Raw genomic sequence first — 24,057 nt, 5'->3', positions numbered from 1 at the left:
TTACAATGAGCATATGAGCTCCTTATTTATAGCGCTAATTAAATTAATGAGTTGCATACTAAAAGCTAAGAATAAATAGCATAATAATCAGCTCCAAGAATACATAACGCCCAAGAACAGATCCTAGGCTCACTGAACCAGGTGCTCGTTCAAGCGGTCACTTCAGAAACTCACTGTATGCAGCTTTTTTTTTTGTTTCTGATCTCTCGTCTTGTTCAAGGCAAGATGCTTCCATGGATGCCTTGTTCAAGCACATTGTTCAAAACCAGATCTATGTACTTCTAACTCCTTATTTAAGTACATTCATCATGCTCCATAATTCACATTGTTACACTCATGTTTAAGTTTAATGTATAATTTGAAAATAAATACTTTTAAAACATTATCATAAAGTAGTAGTGAATCAAACATCATAGAATTTAACACCATGCATTCATGCTAAATTGCTAATATTGCTCAACTAAAGGTTCGCTCAACCTGCAAGGGGCTTGCACCATCCATGTTACTCGGATAACATCATTTCGAACACTTCCGCTTCTTTCTTTCTTGTTTGATACGCAAAATAACACGTGACAAGATATACCGAGAAATTTCACTAGGTAAGCTAATGTTGATAAGAATCAAATTCACCAAGTCATGAAGTATCATCAATCTTACCTTAAATTTCTCTGCATTTGTCAAAGCAAAGCTTGTAGAGCTTGAGATTTCGTTATTAACATTTTACTGTGACGAACTACAGGAGGTGGAAAAAAATCGAAAACGACTATCACCTTGACATTAGCTAGATCGAATCATTGAGACCGAGCCATTTAAGAGATTACCCCTACAAACACGCTGTAGTCACTCCGTGTCTCGCTCTCTGGTGCCAATTCAATTACTCGTTGATTTGCAGATGGCAGAAATTTACAGAAAATATAAAAGGCATTTAGAGTTTATCCAGGTCTTACTGTAAAGACGTTAGTCCAGGCTCCTTTGTGGCTGGCTTGATAAGCTTGTGTAAGTGCTCACAAGTGAAGACTCCAACAGGCCTGGAGCTATAAGAACTGTACATGTTGGTATCTTTAACCACAATCATCATTTTATAGCGTTTCTCCAGGATTAGATCAATCACACGGCCAGCTGACGTTGAGGCTGCCACAGAGGGAGGAGGGCTCTTCATCATTGCCGAAACTGGTAAATTTAGCTGCATCATGTCAAACATACACATATAATGCAGTCAAGACTAACATTACGCTCTTGGATAAATCATATTACGTACAGCCCTTCTTTAAAAGATGGCACGAATGAGCTGAAGCGGAAAAAACAAATCAATGGCACATTTTCAGAGAAATATGAAACATACATCTGAACAGTCTTCGCGATGCAGTAGTCCCACACAGTTGTCCCAGTCGTCTATGATGGGCACCACTGATTCCTTCAGGAAACGCATGGCAACTTCCTTAAGCAATGTGGTTGCTTGCACAGGCCGAGCTTCTTCAAACGGAATCATGATTCTTTCTATTGAATCGTCAACTGACACCTATTAGCAGACGAGTGCAAAGGTGATTCAAATAACAGCCTTGATGACAGAGGAATCAGGAACGTGACCTTTTCATTATCACCCATGGATTGGCCACAACCATTCATAAGCGCCTTACATAGACCGAGGACATTTCTAATTAGCATGTCACTACAAATGCAAACCTGAAACTACAAGCCTTTTTGGTTAATGACAGATAGATGGCAGTTGGTTGTAGGGGATAAGTTGATCGACTGGTTCTTACAACTGTTTATATGGAAGTGTTCGATAACGTCTAGCTGATAAAAACAAATGAAGGGCATGATTAGTTTATTTAAGTTTCATGTGGTGGTAAAGCTTGTTCTTTTATCAAATTTTGGGACAAATAAGAAATTTGAATCTTAGATTCTTCAACAAGTGCTTCCAAAACCACCATTTTGGCATATTTTGCACTTTGGAGATCATTAACAAGATAAGCTAGCCAAAAATCCATTTACCGAATCTCATCTACATCTTTTTGAGTAGAGACACACTATTAACATGTAAATGGTAAGTCAAATCCAAGATGACAGTCAATAAGCTGCGACATTTTTGAAATAGTCTTATTTTGGATATAAATGCAAACATTTATATTTAAACCATTGGAGCAATTTATTATGCAGTGGAAATCCTTTAGCTACTTATATAGTTGAATAAAACTCTAAAATATCAATGCTTACCATAGAGTGAAGTGCTACAGTTATTCAGAACAATCATCAGTAAGAAATACTTTTATCCTACTCTTTCATTAAAAATAACTTATTACAAGGTAGATGATGTAACCTCTTTATCACTGCAGATAAGTTGCAGTTAAAGGTCAAACGTAAACCTCGTTATTATCACAATATACACGGGTAAGGTTGTATATAAGCATTCATGACTCTGGGACTATTGTTATCTGGAACGACATTCGATTTGGAACGGAGAACGGGAACAAGAACAAGGAACGCAGCTTAGATTGACTCGGGAACAATAGGGTACGAGATATATTATGTATAAAAAATATAATTGAAGACAAAATATAAATTAAAATGATTTTTTTTGCTTAAGGAAATAGTTTTTGAGTGGACTTTTTAGGTTTCAAAGTTTCATCTTGTTTTCTCTCTCCTTATTTATTTTTTAATTTGTAAATAAAAGCCAAAATACCATTTTAAAAAGATCTTCTACACCGGGACGCCACCTTGAGCGATTTGGGTCGCATTTCATGGTGATTGGTGACGGACATTCCTGGATCACGGAATGTGGCTACATTCCACATTCCATGTAACTATGTCTGCGACAAATCAGATCACCTGTGAAAATCGACTAAATCGCTCAAGGTTTCATCCTGGTATACTAGACCATTAATCCAAAAATATAAAATGTTTCTTGCCTTCCATTAATTCAAATTACAGATTTAAGGAAAGAAGGAAATCGAAGAACAAAATTACAAAATCTAAATAGTCTGCTTTTAAATAAAATTTTGAAGAGCAAAATGTTTTCTTTTGTTATTAAGTTTATTATCGAGACATAATGTATCTTGTATCCACTCATTCCCAAGTCACTCTAGGTTACGTCCCGCGAACTCATTCCCATCCCTCAAACAAAATTAAATTCCTGGAAACTACAGCTATTGTAAAAGGCAGAGTTAGACAATCATTTCTATCCGAAAAATGCCACATCAATAGAAATGACAATACCTCCAAAAACAGTTGGCAAGAGATACATAGCATACCTGAGGAAGAACATACGGATAAAATATAGAACGATCAAAGCCCAGTAAAGCCTCTAGGCGAACAGCAGCCTGAATGTATACAGAAATATATGAACCAACAACTTAAAATAGAGAAAAAGTTACAATAAAAAAATAACCTTCATGATGTTGAACACAACAATTTCTAGAGCAAGAGAAAATATTTTAGAATTTAGATCATGTGCACTTATTAAATCATGTGCCTTTATTAACAAGGGTAAAAATACGTACATCCGAACCCCATACCCCATAGGTGGGAGCCATTTAATTGCATTAGGATAATGATTGAAGAACATATTTTTTTGGTTTTCATATCTAACAAGAGATGGTTCTTCTAAAGTAGTCCACCACAAAATTTTTTATAAAGGAAATTTAACAACCCCCCACCTCCACTTTTTCTCTCATTTTAAAAGAAAAAAAGGGGATAGGTCACAAAACAAAATTCACACTGTTAGTACTAATTACCTGGCCACCTGGGCTTGTCCAAGATAGTCCTTTCCATCTAGCATTAACCTCTGAAAGAATCTTTACAGCGACTTCAACCTGATACATCAAGGAAAACTAGTAATCATGTAAAGAACTAGCTAAAATACTCTAGTTCAGTTGTAGGGCATACGAACCTGGCCAGCATTCAAAGCGGATTCCATTAGAAGGTGATCTGCTGCTTTCTGAACTTCAGCAGTGACAGTTCCTGAAGAATCTAACCACATGCGTCTGTGTAAATTTTTCACCATCAAAAAATCTGCGCTATGGGCCAAAGCACGCATCAAGGATAGATAAAGATGAGGTTTTGGCCGTAGATCAGAATTTTCTCCCGCCTTCTTTAGTATCTTCCCAAACACACATAGAGCACCTGAGAAAGCCATCAATAATTTCTGAGGGAAATTAAACATATGTTATAACAGATAGATCTTACTGTTTCCACAATACAGAAGCAGAGAAAAGCCAGGAAACAAAAAACACTTCCACAACCACCATCAAAAAAGAACATTCCAATTCAACTTTAAATTGATAGACCAACCTTGGCTTCTCCACCCTAAGTCATACAATCAGAAGTATAAGAAAAGATAATCATGTAAAGAACATCTATGTGTAATATACAAAACACAGTAAAACATCCTCCAAAGATAGAAATCACAAATTAAAATTCAAGTTTTTCACTTTTGAAGCCAAACAAATTTTAGTACAGTGCAAGGAAATCATTCATTCCAGTTTAATAAAAAATCAATCCAGCTTAATAAAAACATTCTGCCAGGATAAAACACAAAGCATTTCTAAAGCATACATTGTTTGAAATTCTTATTTTAATTATAGTTCAAAAATGTTTAAGAACTATGTAAAGACTCTCAAATGGAACGAATCTGAAATGCGGCATAAATGTAGAATTTTACACTTCTTTGCCATAGGGCAACGGTTTTATATCCATATATATTAGTTGGCTCCTCGCAACCATGTCTACTCTACCAAATTCATCAAATATCCAAGGTCCTACAAAACTAAAGTTTTCATGCAATCTGATCGTCAACATGCCATAAAAGTTCCTGTGATACATTTTTTGGCAATGCTAACAGCACAGAGTGGAGTTGATGACAACAGGGTCTTGCAAGGATCGGCAATATTATTGAGAACACAAAGAATACGAGTATTTTGAAAAAAAAAAGTCAAAAAGAACTGGAGCATTCTCTTTAATGCATCAGTAATTTGTTTAGGCCGACTTCAGAAAACTCCTCAGAATTGTTAAGGCCATACCATTGATTGAGCCACAACTTAGCAGAGCATCAACGAGAGCAGTATACGCAACTCGGTCAATAGATAAGCTTTCCAAAGTTTGCATATCCATCATTATCATCTGAAGCAGATGGATATCATTAGCAAGTGCAGCACCCTGTAATCAAGATCTCCAGCTTAAAATTCTCACAAGCTAGGTAGAAAGTTTTATTAGAATTGATATCAGTTAGAAGACTGTTAAAGTGTTTTAACATTTGTAAGTGGCAGGCTGCCAGCACAATGATAGAAAATTTTTTCGGGCATACAATAATTGTCTCCTCAAGTCATTTCTCAAAACTCCGGCTGAAAGTAATCAAAGTATTAGCATGATTATATTAACTAGACAAATCACTCTACAATCCCGCATCACAGGGGAACTCCCACAAAACGTATATACAGTTAGGCTGATTGAAAAAAAGGAGATGATTCCTTAACAATAATTAAAAATGTTGAACTTTATATAATGGGCTGCTGCCCTAATTATTTTAAAAGGTAATTAAATAAATGTTATATTGATCTTCCTAACAACTCAATATATGTAATAAAACCTCCAAAGTTTTCTCCCATAAATATTCTTATTTAATAGGAGCTTTACACAACATTTTTTTACTACAATCATTGAAAATATGTAACATTTACTACTTATAGGCTGGTAAATAAATATAATAGAGGCTACTTACCTTCAATAAAGTTGTATAAGTTACATTATCCGGTGAAAGATCCTTAAGATTATACTTCCATGCTGCATCCTGAAAAAAAGGTGGAGATATTAACAACTGATTGCATGCTCTTAGGCTCAACATGATATTGATGCTTTAAACTGGTTTTTCAGTAATTCCATGAGACCTTCATTTCCTCAAAGAACTGCATTGCAAAATCCAATTTTCCTGTCTTCACTGCAGCAAGGATGAGGGTGTTATACGTCAGCCTATCTGGCTTTAAGCCTTGGCGTAACATGTCATTGTGTACAGTGAACGTGGCCTCAGGAGCACCCGTCGTTATGTATCCCTGAAACAAGAGGATATGGTAATTGCATGATTACGTTTATCTAATAAAAAAAATCCAAAAAATGGAAAGTTAGTCACTAGTAAAGGAATTCATTAGAGAAACATGACTGGTTGATGAAAAAGACTTTAAAACGATCCACCTTCCAAAAAAAATGTTTCCAATATTGTGGAAAAATTGGTGTGGCATTTGGCTGTCAAGCAATATAGTAGTGACACAAAGAGTTCAAATGAACTGCAAACTAAAATAAAAGTATGGCATGAAATTGTACAAACACAATGGAAGAAAGACAATAAAGCGAGAGTTAATCCTACAACATCACACCTTCATTAACAAGTTGTAGATTAGGATTGAAGGGCTTCCACCTTCATGGAACACAAATCCATAGCGTGCAAGAAGTCCATTAGCACGACGTAAATCTCCTGCGCTAAACTATTAAACTCATGAAACCAATGTCCAAGAATTTCAAAATGCAATTATATAATGTCGTTTCTCAAAGTTTATTTGTAACTTTCATTGGTTATTAATATAATATAGATGACATATCTTAAGAATATAGCAAGAGAGTATGCTCTTTCCAACTGGGAGGTCTTCCTATAATTTAAGACATTGTTGGCAAAACTTAGAGCAAAAAGGACAAAGAAAATATTTAATCTGGATAGAATTCTCACTTTATATTTGTTCTCGTAGATTGTGACCTATTGATAATTATTCAAATTTGGTTTGTTCTAAACATTATGTTTAGGAAGATTGCTTCTTCCTATGGTCTCATAGTGATAAATCACTCCAAATAAGACTTTCAAAACCAACCCAATGATATTTCAGAATATTGGCCGCATCACTATATCACAATTGTATTTTAAAAGTTTTAATCTTACTGTAATAATTGTAAAATTATCTTTGACTATAAAAGTTGTTTCATAACTAAAACTACGACCATGACTATAATCATGTCGCATGGTTCTATAGTTAATTGGGAGAAAAACAAAAAATTAATATATGGCATACTATAATCATGTTGTATGGGTGTATAGTTAATTAAGAGTATATAAAGAAATTAATACATGGCATATCTCCTAAGATAGCTTCTACAAAGTGTCCAAACAAATAATTAGGGTTAGGCTATTTTATGTGGATTTTTAGCAGGGGAGGTCATTAATTGTCTTTCATAAAAGAGGGTTAATAATGGGTTATGAATTGTCAACGATGAGTTATGGAGAGTCAATAAATGTATTAAATAAAAACAATGTCATTCACTCATAGCGTGGAAATGAACTAAACTCGGTAATTGATTACATTCTTACAATCAAGAAGACTCGAAGTAGAAATCTCAACAAAACTATTGTTTCCTCTCTCTATCCCCCTCTTTTAAATTCTAGGGTCTTTACCTTTGATTTTCGATCAACAATGGCGACATAAGGTGGTAATTAAACTCAATCTATGGATCCAACAATATTAGACGACATAATACAGCAAATTTGTCTTGTGAAATTTTTTTAAACAGTCTATTCACTTCGAGCTTCACGCCCTTATCAAAATTTGTGGTCTTGTTTCCCTTTTCCCCTTTTTGATGATTTTTTCTTAGATTAGCGTACGTTGTTATGGAATATTGTAAATTAGAAGGATATGGTTTTATCGAAATGAATTTCAATTGTTTCTTCTTCATCCTTAGAATTTTAAATGAGGTCTTTTGGCTATCCAGAAACTCGAATGTATAACAATAGACTACAAACAATCGCCCACGATCAACACACCATAAAAAATTAATATCTGCGACCCACCCCACAACCTGAGTAACGCGCAACACGCCTCTAACCTGCTATGCTCTTCTATTGACCAGCATCTAACCCGCCCCACATTTGAACCGCCCTATCCTTCCCCGCCAAAGGTTGGTGGTTTATGCTGATTAATCGTTGTGTATATGTGATCTTAAAAGGAACATGTCCAACACTTCTAGCAAGTTTTTGAAGTCTTAACATGATCGGAAATATAGAGCACCTAGAAAAATGGTGCATTTAGGGCTTGTTTCTTCACTTCCAAGGAAAAGTTACACCCTAAAACATTGTTCCAAGTAATGTAAATTCTTCAAAATATGGGAAGCCACCCTCATTGGAAGTTTCTTATATTGCATAGAAATGACACTTAGACTACTTTTGTCACTCCCTGTTCCATAATAAAACAATATCCTCATTCTTTTTACCCATTATACAATTTTATACACTAAGCCTTTTGTTCTAAACCTTCATGTACTACCAATGTACTAATCTTAGACAATCGACTAAAATAACTAGTGAAACAAGTTGAAGATTTGAACATGAGGCCTAAGAAGATCAAGATTTGTTTTAACTTGAAATTCCTAATATATTAAGGAGATGCTTAATCTAGCTTTTAGAAAATAACTTTTATTTCTTAAAAGTAATTCAGCTACGAAAACTCTTGTTCAAAAAAGATTTATTTGGCCTTATATTTGTAAATCGAGTTTGAGAAACAGAAACAATTATGAGTAATTGGCCTTTTTCCATTTTTCGCTTTAACAGTTTTTTATTTTTAGAGTAATATGATAAAATAAAATCAATAATTAAAAATGTCATCAAATTAAACATGTCCAATACTTTTAAAATATTGTTCAGATGTCTTTAAAAATTTCAAAAAGAGACATTATGAGGAAAGTAAACATAGATATCAACAAATACCAAAGAAAAGCTAGAAGAGTACTCTATCTTATTATCTTTATTTGAGATAAGAAATATTTTCTAATAAAGATGGATATCATGCGCCATTTTTGAATAGCTCAAAGGTAGTTTTGTATGATAAAAACATAAATAGTAAGTTAGAGTTTCTCGGAGATGTAAAATGAGAAGCTATGAATTGTATTTGTAGCTTCTACACATATTTTTGTTTTTTTTAAACACTTTTAATAGCTAGACCAAACACATACTAAATTCCAAATCAAACAATATTCTTCTGTACACAAAACTCATAATGTAAGATGATTAATTTGGATACTTGTCTCAAATGTGACAAAGATATAGCTTTCTATAATACCAAAGTCTAGAAACATAGAACATGAGACGTAGACCCGAAGGGCCGAAACATCCGTTCTTGTAGACCTTTGACCAAAGGGTTGTTGGCCTTCTATTTCCATTACAAAAAAGAGTGAAGAAAGGAAATAAAGAAATAAAGTCTAGGTATCTAAAAAATTTTCTTAAGACACGTTTTTAAGCATAATATTGATTTTTATTTTCCTTTATAATAAATTTTAATTCTATAAAATGTCCCATATCCAATCATTATCGAGTCACTCGAGATTACGTTTAGTATTATAGTTCCCATTCCTATCCTGTGTATCAAATCGAATTTCGTTCCTGGTAGTGGTAATAATACAAGAAAGGCATCCTTCGTGTCACCCTAACATTTAGATGCTTCATTTTATGTCATTCTTTAAAATCTATTTCAACTTATACAAAAACTTCACCTCCACCTCAATAGTAATCATATAAGTTTAAAACTTATGTTTCGTTTTTAAAAATGTACCTTGTCCAAAAATGATAACCTCATTAAACCCATAAAATGGGGCAATCTTTAGGAATATAAGAAGTATTACTAAAGGGGAGAAATTAATGATACACTAAGAAAACTGAATTACAATGATTATTATGATATGCCAAAACTTATCATTGAAAACAATAGCAACACTCATCCTATCCATCATACTTGATGACCCAATATCAATTTCCCCATTCCAAAACCTAACAACACTTTGTTTTTTACGGTCTTAAACACTCGCCTTTGACCATTAATAATCAATGAACTTATGAAAGGTTAATAGTAAAATTACACATTTTGATAAATCCAATATCATAAATGATAATATCTAATTTTCCATTAATTAAATTGTACTGTAAAAGTCAAAATGTTATACGCAAAACTAAGGAACATAACAAAACGCTAAGGCTTTAATAATTATAATGACTATAGTGTGCGATCGCTTCACCAAACTCAACTTATTCACAACATATAATGGAACAACACTCATAAATGTTGCACACAAACATGAAGCTAGCTAATGAGAAAGTATAGCCTTGGGCTAACTTTATAAAAATCTAGATTTCAAAGAGTAACACTAGGGGAAGAACTATGAATTTCTTGTAGGTCATGAAATAATACCTGCATTAATAAGAGCATTAAGAAAACCGTAAAGAAGCGGTGCTGATAATTTTGGATTTCCAGCAGCGCTTCCTCGCTCAACAGCCTCAAGGAGTTGAAATGCTTCATCAATGCTTCGAGCAATACCCAAACCCTTTGGTAACATAAAATATCATTCAGGGAATAAACATTTTTTATTACATACAAACAGTTTAAAGAGCTTAAAATTTGATAATTGATCGCATTAAATACCTTAATTATAGTTTTTATTATAGAGTAGACCGAGGGAAGGAGAGGATTAGGTGAGAATCAATCTTGGGATCTTACACAGGAAATTATAGAGTAGATCGAGGGAAGGAGAGGATTAGGTGAGAATCAATCCTAGGATCTTACACAGGAAAATGGTACTTGCTTTCCAACCAAAACAAATTCAACTGTCCCCTTAATTACATTTAGAAAAAGCTTCTCATAGACTTAAATTTAGTTGAATCCAACCTTTTGGGACTAAGGCTTTGGCATTATTGTTGTTTAAGTTTAACTTATATCATTTATAATATACTATCTACTGCTCAAATTGGATACAAAGATTTGAAACATCATCCTATTAAGCTTAATATACATGGTTTTGTTAAAACAAGTTTTTCTCTTTTTATTCATTCTTTTAAAATTTTTTTTTCTAGAAACAGCCTCTTAAATTCTTTTGGAATACCCACGTGAATTTATATCCATTCATGTTCCAACAACATGATTAGTAAACTTAGCCCCCACCTTCCTTCCCTTTTACATCCTTTTTCAAAGATGAGATACAAATTTTTATGGATCCCAAAAGTCCGGACACAAAGAAAACTCTCCATAGTCCATATAGGATACTCAAAGGAGTATGGGCAATGATCCTAACAGTTTTTAGTTTTGGACATATTAATGGTTCAGTCTTGTTTCCGTGGATTCTAGAATATGGTTATTTCATAGAGTTATAGTTATATGTTAATTGTATTCAGAAGTTAGAATAATGCAAATAACAAAAAAGTCTTAAATTTCACACACTAGTGAGGAATCAAAGCACTCTCAAGGAGCTTGTAAAGTATTCATGAGGAAAGTTTTTGAAAAATGCAACCTATGGTGATTTAAGGAAATAGTAGAATTGTAATGGTTAGCAAATAAAGTTGCCCGCTTCCCCAACCTCCAACCCAAAAAAACCATTTATTTGTGTCACAAGTAATAATAATAATAATAATAATAATAATAATAATAATAATAATAATAATAATAATAATAATAATAATATTCAAAAGATATTATTTTTATTCTTGCATATATTTTGTATACATTTTGATCTTGTAATCTTCTTAGTTTTGGGTAACTAAATATCTTGTATTAACTCTTCTTAGTTTTGGGTAACTAAATATCTTGTATTAACTTAGCTTCCTAAGATACATTTTGTACTTATTTTTATAATCAATGCAATGCTACCCATATGATTTAAGGAAAATAAGTATTTCATGGTATCAAGAGCCTCCATTGCAGTATTAACCCTAGCTTACCTCTTGTACTCTCAACTCCTTCTCTTCCCCTTCTCTTCCCAAAGCAAGCCACCTACGACAGTAGCCGCACAAAGCCTTCATGCAAAAAACCCATTGTTGCAGTATCTTGTAATCTTCATGTTGTTCCCTATATGTTGTCCCGAGTTTCTCCTTTTAATATATTCCAAAACAATCTACTGAGCTCTTCCACAATTGAAAAGTTCAACCCAACCCTAATACAGGATATTTAGTTGACTAAAACAAAGATTACCATGTGCAAATGATGGTATCATAAGCAGTGATCCATTTTTTTTCCTCGCTTCCTCTCTCCAAGGGTACACCATCAAAACCCTTCTCAATGTAGACAAATGATGGAGTCCATAAATTTTCAACCCCAGTTTCTTATTAGAGATACTGATTTCCAGTAAAATATCATTGGAGATAATTCTCTCTATTAACATTGATATTTTCCATAATTATTGATGATGTAAATATTTAGCATCTCTTATAATTAGTAGGTAGGATTATATTCATTCCCTTGTTATTTTGTATCTTTTATATTTATTCTTTTTACTATAAATATGATGTATTAAAGTAATACAATCAAGTTTTCCAACCATTCTACTTTCCAAACTCTAATAATGAGGTGTTTTCATGCATATTGGCATTTGTCATTCTCTTCCAATTTTTGGCATTGTAGATTCTTAAAATTAAGTCTAAGGTTCATCTCTTGTGACATCTTTTCTGTGCAAACCATTGTACAATTTTACTCACCAAGGCACCACCCACCACTCATGCAAAAGAAAGGGGAAAATCTTGAGAAAAATCTGGACCAATTTGATTAAATAAAAAGTTGATATAAATTCGGAGTTTACACGGAAAATATGATTCAGGGCGTGTGACCAAAAATACAACAAACTTCAATACAATGGAAAAAAAAATAAAGCTGAATGAAATACCTTCAACAAAGTACCATAGGAGACATTATCAACACGACAACTTCTTGACTTAGACATTTCGTCGAACAGCTTAAGGGCAGAATCAACATCACCACAATGAACACAAGCCTCCAATACTGCATTCATTACAATTGTATTAAGCCCACCAAATTTACTTTTAGCTAACTCAATTTCCTCAAACACCTTCAAAAAACAATCAAAAGGAGGAAAACCCACATCAAAAAAAAAAGTTAAACTTCACATTTGTTGAAGCAAACAAGAAAAACAAACTGATTCAAACTCAACAAAAGCGGGAAATTCACAAATAGGAGAACCTGATTGAGTTGTTTGCGTTTAGTGAGCTGAACAATGCGAGAAGTGAGGCGTTTCAGATTGGATTTGTGGGTTTTTCTACGCGAAAATTTATTGAAGATTGGAGAATAATGGGTAGATATAAAATCATGGTTTTGTGAATGAGTTGAAGTTGGGAACAGTAAATTAGTTGATAAGGTGGAAATTTGATTATGCATTTTCTGAAACTGGAACTACCCATTACCCATTACCCATTACCATTACCCAGTACCAAAAATCTTAACAAGCATGGGGAAAGAATAGATTGAAGCAAATGAGAGAAGATAACGCCGAGGAGAATGGCGGGCAAAAGTGGGTCCTTATCAACTACTATTGGAACACTGGATTGTGTTGGAATCCCAACCAGAAAAATGAAATTAAAAAGTAAAATTATTTTTTAATTATAGTGACATAGTTTATCTCATTTATCCTTTAGAGCATCCTCAATGGTGATCCAAACAAAGGTCTTCACACTTTTTTATAATTTTTCTCTCTTCTAATAGTTTATTCTTTTACTTAATCTTATTAATAAGGAAAAATTGCTTTTAAAAGATAAACTATGGTTGGTCCGCAAATAAAGGGCTAATTTTTAGTTTATTCTATAAAGGGTCAATCTTACCTCATATTTGCAAAGAAAAAGCTATTTTACTGGTAACCGGAAATGTCTGTAATAAAGCTCCTACTTACCCAATACATTAGTTTTTATTGTAAAACTAAATTCGAAATTTATCATTTCACTCTGTCACATGCAAAACATCTTCTTCAACCTAAAAAATTTTACAATCAAATTCTTCTTAAACCTTCTTCAATAGCGAATCATCATTTATGGGTTAGAAGTTCGATTGAGATAAGCGATTTCGTGGTTTTGCACAGTAATTTCCGAGAACATCCTTACTACAGTTACAAGTATTCCTTTTTTTTTTTTGCTTAATTAAAATTGTTTAAATGGTTTGAATTTTGCTTAGAATTAGGTTTTCCTCAATTTATGGTGGATTGTTGATTTTGTAAATATGTAATTTTGAATTTTTAGGGTTTTATCTCAAATTTTGAGCACAATGAAGCAAAATGTGTCGACTAGAATTTGTTATGGGGGTAAATTCCAGGAATCCAAAGGTGGTATTATGTATGTTGGAGGTTTTGGTAGAATATTTCCTATAGATCCCAATTGTTTGTCCATGGAATACTTGATGAACTTAACTATTAAATGAAATGGAGATAGAGGGATAGAGAGTATATATTACCTTAATCCAGGTTGTAGCTAGTTTGAACGAAGGGTTAAAGAAGATCAGTAGGGACAATGATGTTGTCCATTTGCAAGGAATTCAGAATAGAGCTATAAATGTATATGTCCTTTTCGCTCACTGTTAGAATATTGTATGTTTGCTATTAACAAAAACTGTAATCCACCAGGCCATTTTAAATGGTGTTGCAAAAGTGTTCCCCAAAGCTGAACACAGATATTGTGCTAGACACATTTACGTTCACTGTGTATAATGTGTAGGAAAATAGATTTGTAAAGCGGAATTGCAAGAAACTATTTCTTAACATCTAAACAAAATCGCATGTATATCATAATATGAATTATCGAATAAAGTAGAATATCATACCCTTGATGCGTGAATTCGACGTTATATAATCGAATAAGAAATACCAAAATAGAGATAATAATTAGTCAAATGTCGTTCCTCTAATGTTAGTCCACAAGTATCGAACGGATCACCACGCATGCTAGTACGGAATAAGAAAACTCATTTTCTCATTACTTTTTAGTTGGAAATATGTAGATTATACTAGAATGTTGTGTTGTAGAAATGAGATGAACAAGTGCACTATTTATACACTTTTCAATCACCCTTTCAGTTCCACAAATGGAGGTTACAAACACTAATGATTATTTAAAGGTGCGGTTTAATTCTCAATTAAACACACCATCAATACATGCAATAAACTCCTCATACTTAAGTGTTCCATGAGCATCTTATGTTCTTGGTGCCAATATATATCCGATCAATTAGTTTTATGTGTGACCTCATAGGTACTGATTATAATAGTATTAAACGAATCATATTTAGATACAAATCATAGTTGGTTTCTAGCAAAACACTATGACCACCTAAAATAATCCAATGTATTTTATCTTCATAATTCATCCCATTTATATATAGTAATTACACTTGATCAAAGGACACTAATTTCCTTCATAATGTTGTATGCTCTCTTTCTTTTGTGTTCTTACAGTTGCCCGAGCAAGTTGGAGAAGCAAGTTCAAGCACTCAAACTTCTCCAGAAATTATATCTCAACTAACTCAAGCATCGATTGCAAATAATGTTATTGCCTAGCATATTAGTTAATTTATGTATTGTTGAACCAATGATCAATTATATAATATTATGTATTGTTAAAACGATGAACAATTATGTTATGTTCATGTATTGTTGAACCAATCACAATTATGTAATAGTATTTTGTTTCATTTATGTATGATATGATATCGGGAATGGTTCGAGTTGAACTATAAGACAACTAATTAACATTACTTCTTTAGATTGGGAATAATTGTTACATAGTTCATTTTTTCCCTAAACTACATTGCAATATAAATCAAAAGTGCAATGATAATCATTGCATAAAACTTCACAATCCCATTCTAAACAAAAGTTGGAAAAACAAATATCTTGCTACATTGCAATATCATGTAGATTTCATCACATTAAAATTTTAGAATTTCTTATAATCTATTTTCATTCTCTTTTGATTTTAATTGACATTTAAACTTGATTATGAGATATTTAATTATGTATATAATTTTAGTGATTTGATAAGCCTTTTTAATTATGAAGAAATATACATCTAATAAGATACTTTTAATTGAAAAAAAGATCTATTTCACGCTGATATAACTTTTGATTTTTATAAATCAATAATAAGGTATGATGTATAAACATTTTTTATGAGAACCCTCAAATTATCATTAAAGTAATTTATTATTTATTTTTGTTGTAGTTAAATGAAAAATTAATAATCACTATTTATTTGTATTACGATTTGGATACATTGAACAATATGAATTTTTAGTTACCATTCCAATAACTTCGATACATCTTAACGAAGGTAGTTGGAAAACTTTGAAAAAACTAACATGTTCGATCACACAATTCTGCACTAGACAAATCTTGTGCTACGGTACAATTGACATATTGTCGCAAATAAGGTAACTATTCTAATTTTTTTTAACTTAATTTTTTGTGGGATATATTTTTAAATGTTACTATTTTAAATTTCTAATGGTATATATAGTAAATTTAATGATATTTCTTAAACCATTTAGTAGTATAAAGAAAATTCATACTAAAACTTCTTGCAACTTATAAACTATAATAACAATTACATATGTCATTATATGCCAAATAAAATATTAGTAAATCACTTTATTGTTTCCATATTTTATATTTGTTATGAATTTAAAGGTGAAACTTTTTAGGTTCATAATGATTGAATGGATTGCCTAGATAAGATTTGAACTGTTTATAATTAGTTATCTAGTATTATGTTTAATTGCTGCTAAATTATTCATGGCGTACACAACGTGCTTAAAATAGTATGTATAATTAAATCTTTGGTACATCAACGTTATTTTATTGATTTTAAATCAGGTTTTTAAATTGCAAATCTATTTAACAGTCACCTTTTAATTGTGGAATCTGAGATGGTTTGTATATCCATCTATGTCTTCTATGATGATATATAATATTTTTGCTGATTGACTCTTGACACCCTTAATTAGTCGTCATTATCATCATCATTATTATCTTACCCAGTGTCTCCTACTCATAAAAAATTAAGGTCAGGGTCTGGGAGGAAAAGACGGTGGCAACTCATACTCATAAAAGAGAGCGCGGCCAAAAGAGTCCCCCGACTCGAGAAAGATAAAGAGACGTAGATATACGTGAAAAATAACTTAAAGGCCTATAAGTTTTTTTTTGTTAAAGTCATTCTTGTTAATAATTTTTTTTTTTTTGTTAAATTCGATTTATGTCCCATTTATCACATCTTTACCATCTTGCATTCATATTTGCATATCATACATCTAAATTTGCTTCTAGAAAATTAGTGTTCCCTATGTCAAATTTTTCAAGCACTGTCGAGTCGAATATTTAGACATGTGATGAATGTGGACACTTAATTTATATCAAGTAAAGTAAGTGTAATAGGGTTCAAAATAGTTTTTTGTGCCATACAATATACTAGGCATTGTTGGGATGAGTTATCCCACATCGATAAATTGAAAATGGTGTGCACGCTTTATAAGCTATTAGAGACCTTCTTCCCATTGTCATATGGTTTTGGGATGGTATATATCTCCTTGGCTTATGAAGTGTGTGCACTTGTGTCCCCGTTAATATGCTGGCATTCACAATAAGTCCAGCCTAATTTAACAGGCATATGTGTATCTTATGAGTAAACTTTTTATTGAATTACTGCTAATTTCAAAAACTAATTGTCTTTATTATTTTTAATTTATATAACTAATACAATTAATATTTAATGTCTTATTTAGATTTTAAATGAACGGTTATTGTATTTTTAATTTTCAAACATTCCATTTAAATCTCATTATTTTCTGCATAGTAATTGCTTCTTATTTGTAGAACACCTCATGTATGAAATTTTGACATTACAATTTGATTTTCTTCTCACAAAAAAGAACATCTTGTAAATCATAATAACAAAACATGAGTTCAATGTGATTAATTGATTAGGGACTTCTAGAAAATCATATATATTATGTAGCTCTTCTATAATCAACTAATTAATGTTGAGCATTGCATGTTGCACCACAAGATTTCACGCATGTTTCCCCGTCTTTTGTGGAAGCTGCAATATAAATCCATAAGTAACAATTTACTCAAGTAAAAAAACATAAATGATTATTTTTCATATATAAGTTAAAATATAAAGTCATCTCTATTTTTTTCATATAACATATCCTGGGACTGGGGTATCAATTATCAGCTTAAATTTTTTGTTTAATTGGTTTTTTGACATGGTATTAGAAGCCACCGTATAAGAAGTTAGAAGTTCAATTCTCAACCTTTTCATTTAAAGTGAAATATTTAGTTCCAAATATGTAAAAGACATGTATTGTATTCATACTTTTAGCCCAAATGACTCTTGTATGAAAGGACGTATTAGATTATGTAATATATAACTTGGAAGAAACCTTTTTTTTAGAAATCTCCTCTCAAGAAACTAGTATCTATTGTTATAACTTCTCTTGTATAGTGGTTGTGAAATAATAAGAACATGGATTTATGTGGATCATTAATATTGAGCATGTTGTTAAGAACATAAAACATAAAGTTCGAGTCAGAAGTGATTGCATCAATAAAGCATATATTTTTGCTAATGATAAATAGTGGTAAACTTCATTTTCGATAAAATCGACCGCTTTTCTCTAATCTTTTTTGTAAAGGGAGTATGGGTATGAATTGTCCATCACTTTTCTTCACCCAAAACCCTGCTCTGCAGCGTAATATTAGGTATGATGATGATAAATAGTGGCTTATGGACATTTTTTCTATGTAATGGCTTTGTTTGCGTGTTATATATTTGACTTATTAATAGAGAAGTCTAATATTAATCTAATTCAAAATTTACTCAAAATCTAATTGAAAATTAATGGATTATATTAGAAATTTTCATCATGTGAAGGAAAAACATTAATTGGAGGCACATAAAGTGAGAGTTTATTAATATAACTAAAGTTTGAATAAAGTAGAGTAAAAATACTAACCAGGTTGATCCTTAGTCAAATAGGAAGCACAATTTGAAATAGCACAACCAAACTGGCAAAGGTCATTAGGATCTGTAACAACTAAACACTTTGTACCACATTTAGCAACACATGCCAGGGGGTTTTGGAAAGGAACACATATAATAAGACATTTGGCTAAGCACCCAACATCAAATTTGGCTTCTGATTGTTGCACATAAATAGCATTTATCATAACTAAAACCATTATTACAATTCCCATATTTCTTCTACCTTTTCCCTCTTCCATTTTGGTTTTTTTTTTTTTTTTTTTTCAATTTACTCCTTATCAAAATGCAATAATATATACTTAGTTTTACTATTTTACCTTATAACAATGATGAAGTGAAAGAGACTATATATATGTGTGGACCTACAACTCCTCAAAATACACCAAATTGCTTGAGTATCATGTGTGATTCATATTTTTAATTTTAATTGTACTCAATTTCTTCAAAATGGTAAAGAAATCAAATAATCATGTAGATTTCATTTATATTTAAGTTTTTGGAATTTTTTATAATCAATTCTTATACTCTTCCAATTTTTATTGATAATTATTGATAATTAACCTTGATTATATGATATTTATGTAAATAGTGATATCATTAAGCTTCCTAATTGTAAAGAAGTATATGTATATATATATATATATATATATATATATATATATATATATATATATATATATATATATATATATATATATATATATATATATATATATATATATATATATATATATATATGAACATTTTTGATAAAATCCCCATATTCTCTTTAGAGAAAATTAGTTCTTATTTTTATTGCAATTTAATTAAAAATTAAGAATTTTAATTTATATGTATAGCATTTTTAACCAGTTGATCAATTTGAATTTGTAGCTAGTAAATTTCTGAAACCTAATTTTTAAACTTCACAACCCTTTTTATTTTATTGCCACCCTTTTTTTAATAAAATTACTAAAATGCCCTTAAATTTATTTTTAATTATAAAATCAACTATTATAATTACTAAACTAAATTTATTAATAATAATTAAATTTATAAAAAATATATTAAGTTTAAAAAAGAAAATAATTTTTTAAATCGGAAAAAATAAACCTAATCACACGTTTTGTGTTGAAATTTGATACATAATCACTCTTTTGGCCAAAATTTTTGATAAGAAAATCACATTACTGCAATATTTACAGCATTAGAATCTAGACTTCAAGATCTTTCCAATGATATATTACATGCCCAATTCCGACAACCGAACGAGAAATGATGATCGTTTAAAATTTGCTTGCGTTAAAATTTGATATATGTTCAATCTTTAAGGCATAACTTTTATAGAAAATTGTATTATTGCAAGATTTACGGCATTAGTTACAGACTTCAAGAGCCTTCCAACGACAAAATTGGAATAGGTATAATCAAAATCTTCCTAATTCTTCTTAAAAATCTGTAAAAACTCAACAATATAACTAATATAATACACAAAATCAAAAGGATATATAATTCTTCCGGTGCCAAATCTCCCATGGCGCATATTTCTAATGCAAGTCAAATGTAATTGTTGCTGGCTTGTATTAGAAATCCTACATTTCATTCTATCAGAATCCTACTATTTTTTTGTTTACACGTCGTGGGAAGGAAGTGATAAGTGATTTACAATGTCTCTCTGTGATAACATCGATTGCAAAAAGTTATTAGTGTTATGACCGTGTAATACATGAAATTTTTTAATCTTTTATATATATATAATAAAATTAATATCTATGATTAAAGCAAGTGCCAACTTCTCTAGTGTTGGAGATGACTTAGTTATTTAATTGCATGTCATGGCTTACACACTTGAGAGTGATAATGAATGTGCAATGATGCATGAGATACTAAGATGTGGATCACTTGATGAAGTGATCAATGTTGATACTTTAAAATGCTTTGGGTAAGGCTGTCATGACTTGAACAAGGCTCTCATCAAACATCCCAAACCCTTGCATTTCCATATCTTTAATTTTTCAATAGACTTTAATAAAAAAAAAATATACAAAATTAAAATAAAGTAATACATTGTACTCTGCAGACATGGCGTGAGCGGGTATGGGATTGGTTAAGTGGACATAGAGCGGGGCATGTGGGTATAGGGCGTGGCGGGGATAAGAGGTGGATAAGACCTCATAACCACCACCTAATACCCACTACCCATGGCAGGTTAGTAAAATATTTTGTACCCGTGATTTTCATCCACTAACTATCGAACTTATACTCATACCTACCCCAACTAAGATAAATTAGTGTAAAACTCATATAATTTTATCCATCTGTTATCCCTATTTATAACTTCGTTATATAACCATTTTTTATCTAAAATACCATCATTTGACATCATTTAGTTAAACCTTATAGTATAGTTTTATGCTTGGTTTGTATATCACCTAACTTTTCAAAATAAGTTTCTCCTTTTTCAAAATGAATTTTGTGAACTAGTTTCTAAAGTGGATTTGAGATATAACAAATATAAAAGTTGAAATTGTGAAAACAATTATGGAATTCATGCATATTATATAATCTACCCTAATTAAAATGGGTCTTCAATTCCATATCAACAATAATAATTTATTCAATATACGAGAAACAAGGCCATATAATAGTGTGAAATAAACATAAAATTACAAACTACCAGAAGTCATATAAAGTGAATAAGGGCTTAGACCAACATGATACGTAATAGGACCCGTACATAATCTTACATGCAGGTAAAGCATTTTTTCTAACTTATTAATAATAATGTATAATTGCATCATATGTGTGTACTATAATGCATTATATAATTATTATTCATATATCTAAGTATCACGAACTTGGAAAACATTAGGGTGTTTAACAACAAGGTCATACATATGGACCGAACTAAACTTGGAAAAGTCTCTGGGAAGTGATATTAAATCAATGGAGTTAGCCCTATGAAATTGGTATAGACTACGATCACCATCTAAGTAATTTTCCCAGCCTAAATGCTTAAGAATTTGTTCAAGGGCTTGGTAGGAAGATATTACTTGGCCCGAAGGTAGGTGTATAAGCACCTTGCTTGGCCTCCTTGCTCGAACTTGCTCGCTACCCCCCTCGATTGGCTTGAGGGTTGTCCACCAATCGAATCAACCCGTCGTTAAATTTCCAAACTCCCGACATTTTTCTTTCTTAGTTCTTTTTTTTTTTTTTTTTATGTCTATGTGATTGAGGAAGTACGTGAATAAGGGTGTATATATATATATATATATATATATATATATATATATATATATATATATATATATATATATATATATATATATATATATATATATATATATATATATATATATATATATATATATATATATATATATATATATATATATATATATAAATTTATATTTATTGATATGATTAAAATCATTAGTTAATATATGATATATGATGACTCTCAAAATAGTTTGGCATAAGAATCTAGAAAATGAGACATCCACTAGGAACAAGTTGTTGTCTAGCTAGGGCATGAGAATATGCTTTGTTTAAAGTGGTTGTTATTTTGGGTACACGTGGGTTTAGTCTGGGAGGAATGCTTAAAGGTTATGTTTTATATTGTAATTCTATTGGATGATATGGGGAACCCCCAATAACATGAGATAATTTTATCCCATGGAAAACTAAATAAAGTACTAAATGCCCACTTTCATCATGCAGCTCCCCATGTGAATAGATAGGGTGCAGATAATGAAGATAAATAATGATTTTTCGCTCTCATTGGAATCTTACATATCTGTTGTTGTATAATATGATTTAGAATTGTTTTGAATGAGATCGTTGTAACCATAACCAATATATCTCAGTTATAGATGATATGATCAGCATTAGTAAGGACTGAAACAAACCTAATGGCCTTACCCATTCAAAAATGTTAAGGAGGTTACCGCTAATGAAAGTCTCGGTCCAACAATTACCTACAGAAGAAACAAACAACACAAGATAAATAGCAAACTAACACAGGACAACCATTAAGGCCAATAAGCAATAACATAAACCAAAGAAATTAAAAATGAATAGATAAATACATATCAATAAATGATATATGAATATTGAATAGGCTAATATTTTTCTCACTTGTTTCTGTTCTTTGCACATTTACATGACTACAAATTTACTATTTTTTTATTTTTATCTTTATTTTTTAAATTTTTTAATTGCTGATGGTGCATTTTATATTATAAGAAAAAGGCTTACAAGTTCAACTTTATTTTACTCATTATCTACCCTTGCAGGATTCTCTCTATATGAGCGTCTTTCCAAAGCCGAGGTGCTCTTACTTTTTGGCCACATTTTCCTTTATGGGTATAGATTGTCGTCTTCTATCCTACTCAAAACTTTATCATGCATAGTTTGTATCCACACTTGTGGGAGTCAGATTCTGAACGTAATCTTCATTTTTTTTTTTTTGTTCATTGCTTTTGCGGCTGATGAGTGATCACTCACACTATTTTAATTGGGAGTCCCCCAAAGAATATTTTCCTTCGCCTTTATTCTATGATTTTCTTTTAATTTTTATTTTGGTTTGTGTTCAAAATTCAAGAATGCCAACAGTTGATAATAAGGGAGGTTTTAAATATATACAATATAGATCATTCACTTGTGTGCCATTAGTTAGGTTAGAGAACTCTTATTTTAAATGGAAAATTACAATTAACAAAAAACATTTTTTACTTTCATCATATTGAATACTAAGGTGGGTTGAAGATCTTATGATTGTGCTTGTGTTTTGTTGATGTTGTTATTGTTTTAGGCATATATTTTGAATAATTGAGCTCGGTTTACATTTGATGTTTACCATTCATATTTTTAGCGTAGTTTAGGGTCTACTGTTGAATGTTTTATGGTTCTAAAAATTGTTGATTAACAGATGTCAATTATCTCTTCTTTTTGTAATACTAGTCATAGGGATGATATTATAGTTGATTGATATCAACAAAAGTTACACTAGACGAAACCCAAAGAGAAGGTATTAGAAGTCAAGTGGCGACGGGCTGACGATATGAGGTGTTGTCGCCACTTTCATTCTGGGTTAGCGATGGTCTAGAAACGGGTTGGTGTCGTGGCCTCTTTCATGCTGGGTTGGCGATGGTTGGTGACAGGCTGATTTTGTGGCCTACTACTCAGATGGCGACGCGCTGATATCCGTTTTGCTTTATAGCGTTCACAAATTTGGTGACGGGCAAAGTGTTGTACTT

General features: G+C 31.5%; 1 protein-coding gene and 1 pseudogene across 4 annotated transcripts; both read right to left on the bottom strand.

The window, feature by feature from the left end:
* Nucleotides 1-644: 644 nt before the first annotated feature.
* LOC130797799 (pentatricopeptide repeat-containing protein At5g10690) lies at nucleotides 645-13,393 on the bottom strand. Of its 4 annotated transcripts, none has more exons than XM_057660553.1 (13): nucleotides 12,981-13,390; nucleotides 12,667-12,849; nucleotides 10,209-10,341; nucleotides 6,366-6,463; nucleotides 5,883-6,044; nucleotides 5,717-5,785; nucleotides 5,019-5,154; nucleotides 3,890-4,122; nucleotides 3,735-3,812; nucleotides 3,252-3,320; nucleotides 1,343-1,519; nucleotides 948-1,183; nucleotides 645-859 (listed from the first exon to the last, which is right to left on the bottom strand). In XM_057660553.1, the coding sequence occupies exons 1-13, from the start codon at nucleotides 13,173-13,175 to the stop codon at nucleotides 841-843; spliced, it is 1,788 nt and encodes a 595-aa protein (XP_057516536.1). In that variant the 5' UTR covers nucleotides 13,176-13,390; the 3' UTR covers nucleotides 645-840. The 4 variants fall into 4 exon arrangements, with proteins under 4 accessions (XP_057516536.1, XP_057516540.1, XP_057516537.1 ...); XM_057660557.1 differs by having other exon boundaries at nucleotides 12,667-12,782; nucleotides 12,981-13,121; XM_057660554.1 differs by lacking the exon at nucleotides 10,209-10,341 and having other exon boundaries at nucleotides 6,366-6,473; nucleotides 12,981-13,393.
* Nucleotides 13,394-21,328: 7,935 nt separating this feature from the next.
* LOC130797798 (flowering-promoting factor 1-like protein 2) lies at nucleotides 21,329-22,023 on the bottom strand (annotated as a pseudogene).
* Between the last annotated feature and the right edge of the window lie 2,034 nt (nucleotides 22,024-24,057).

Source organism: Amaranthus tricolor, chromosome 13 (genome assembly GCF_026212465.1).
Source record: "Amaranthus tricolor cultivar Red isolate AtriRed21 chromosome 13, ASM2621246v1, whole genome shotgun sequence".
NCBI lineage: Eukaryota > Viridiplantae > Streptophyta > Magnoliopsida > Caryophyllales > Amaranthaceae > Amaranthus > Amaranthus tricolor.
The sequence above is the reverse complement of the archived record's forward strand: the minus strand, read 5'-3'. Positions and strand labels throughout refer to the sequence as shown.

Bases quoted from the DNA above. Each gene is read 5' to 3' on its own strand.
- LOC130797799 (XM_057660553.1), bottom strand. From the start codon at position 13,175: ATGCATAATCAAATTTCCACCTTATCAACTAATTTACTGTTCCCAACT. The intron at 6,045-6,365 runs GTGTGATGTTGT...CTCTTGTTTCAG, and splicing joins TCTACAACTTGTTAATGAAG to GGATACATAACGACGGGTGC. The intron at 3,813-3,889 runs GTTCGTATGCCC...TTGATGTATCAG, and splicing joins CCGCTTTGAATGCTGGCCAG to GTTGAAGTCGCTGTAAAGAT.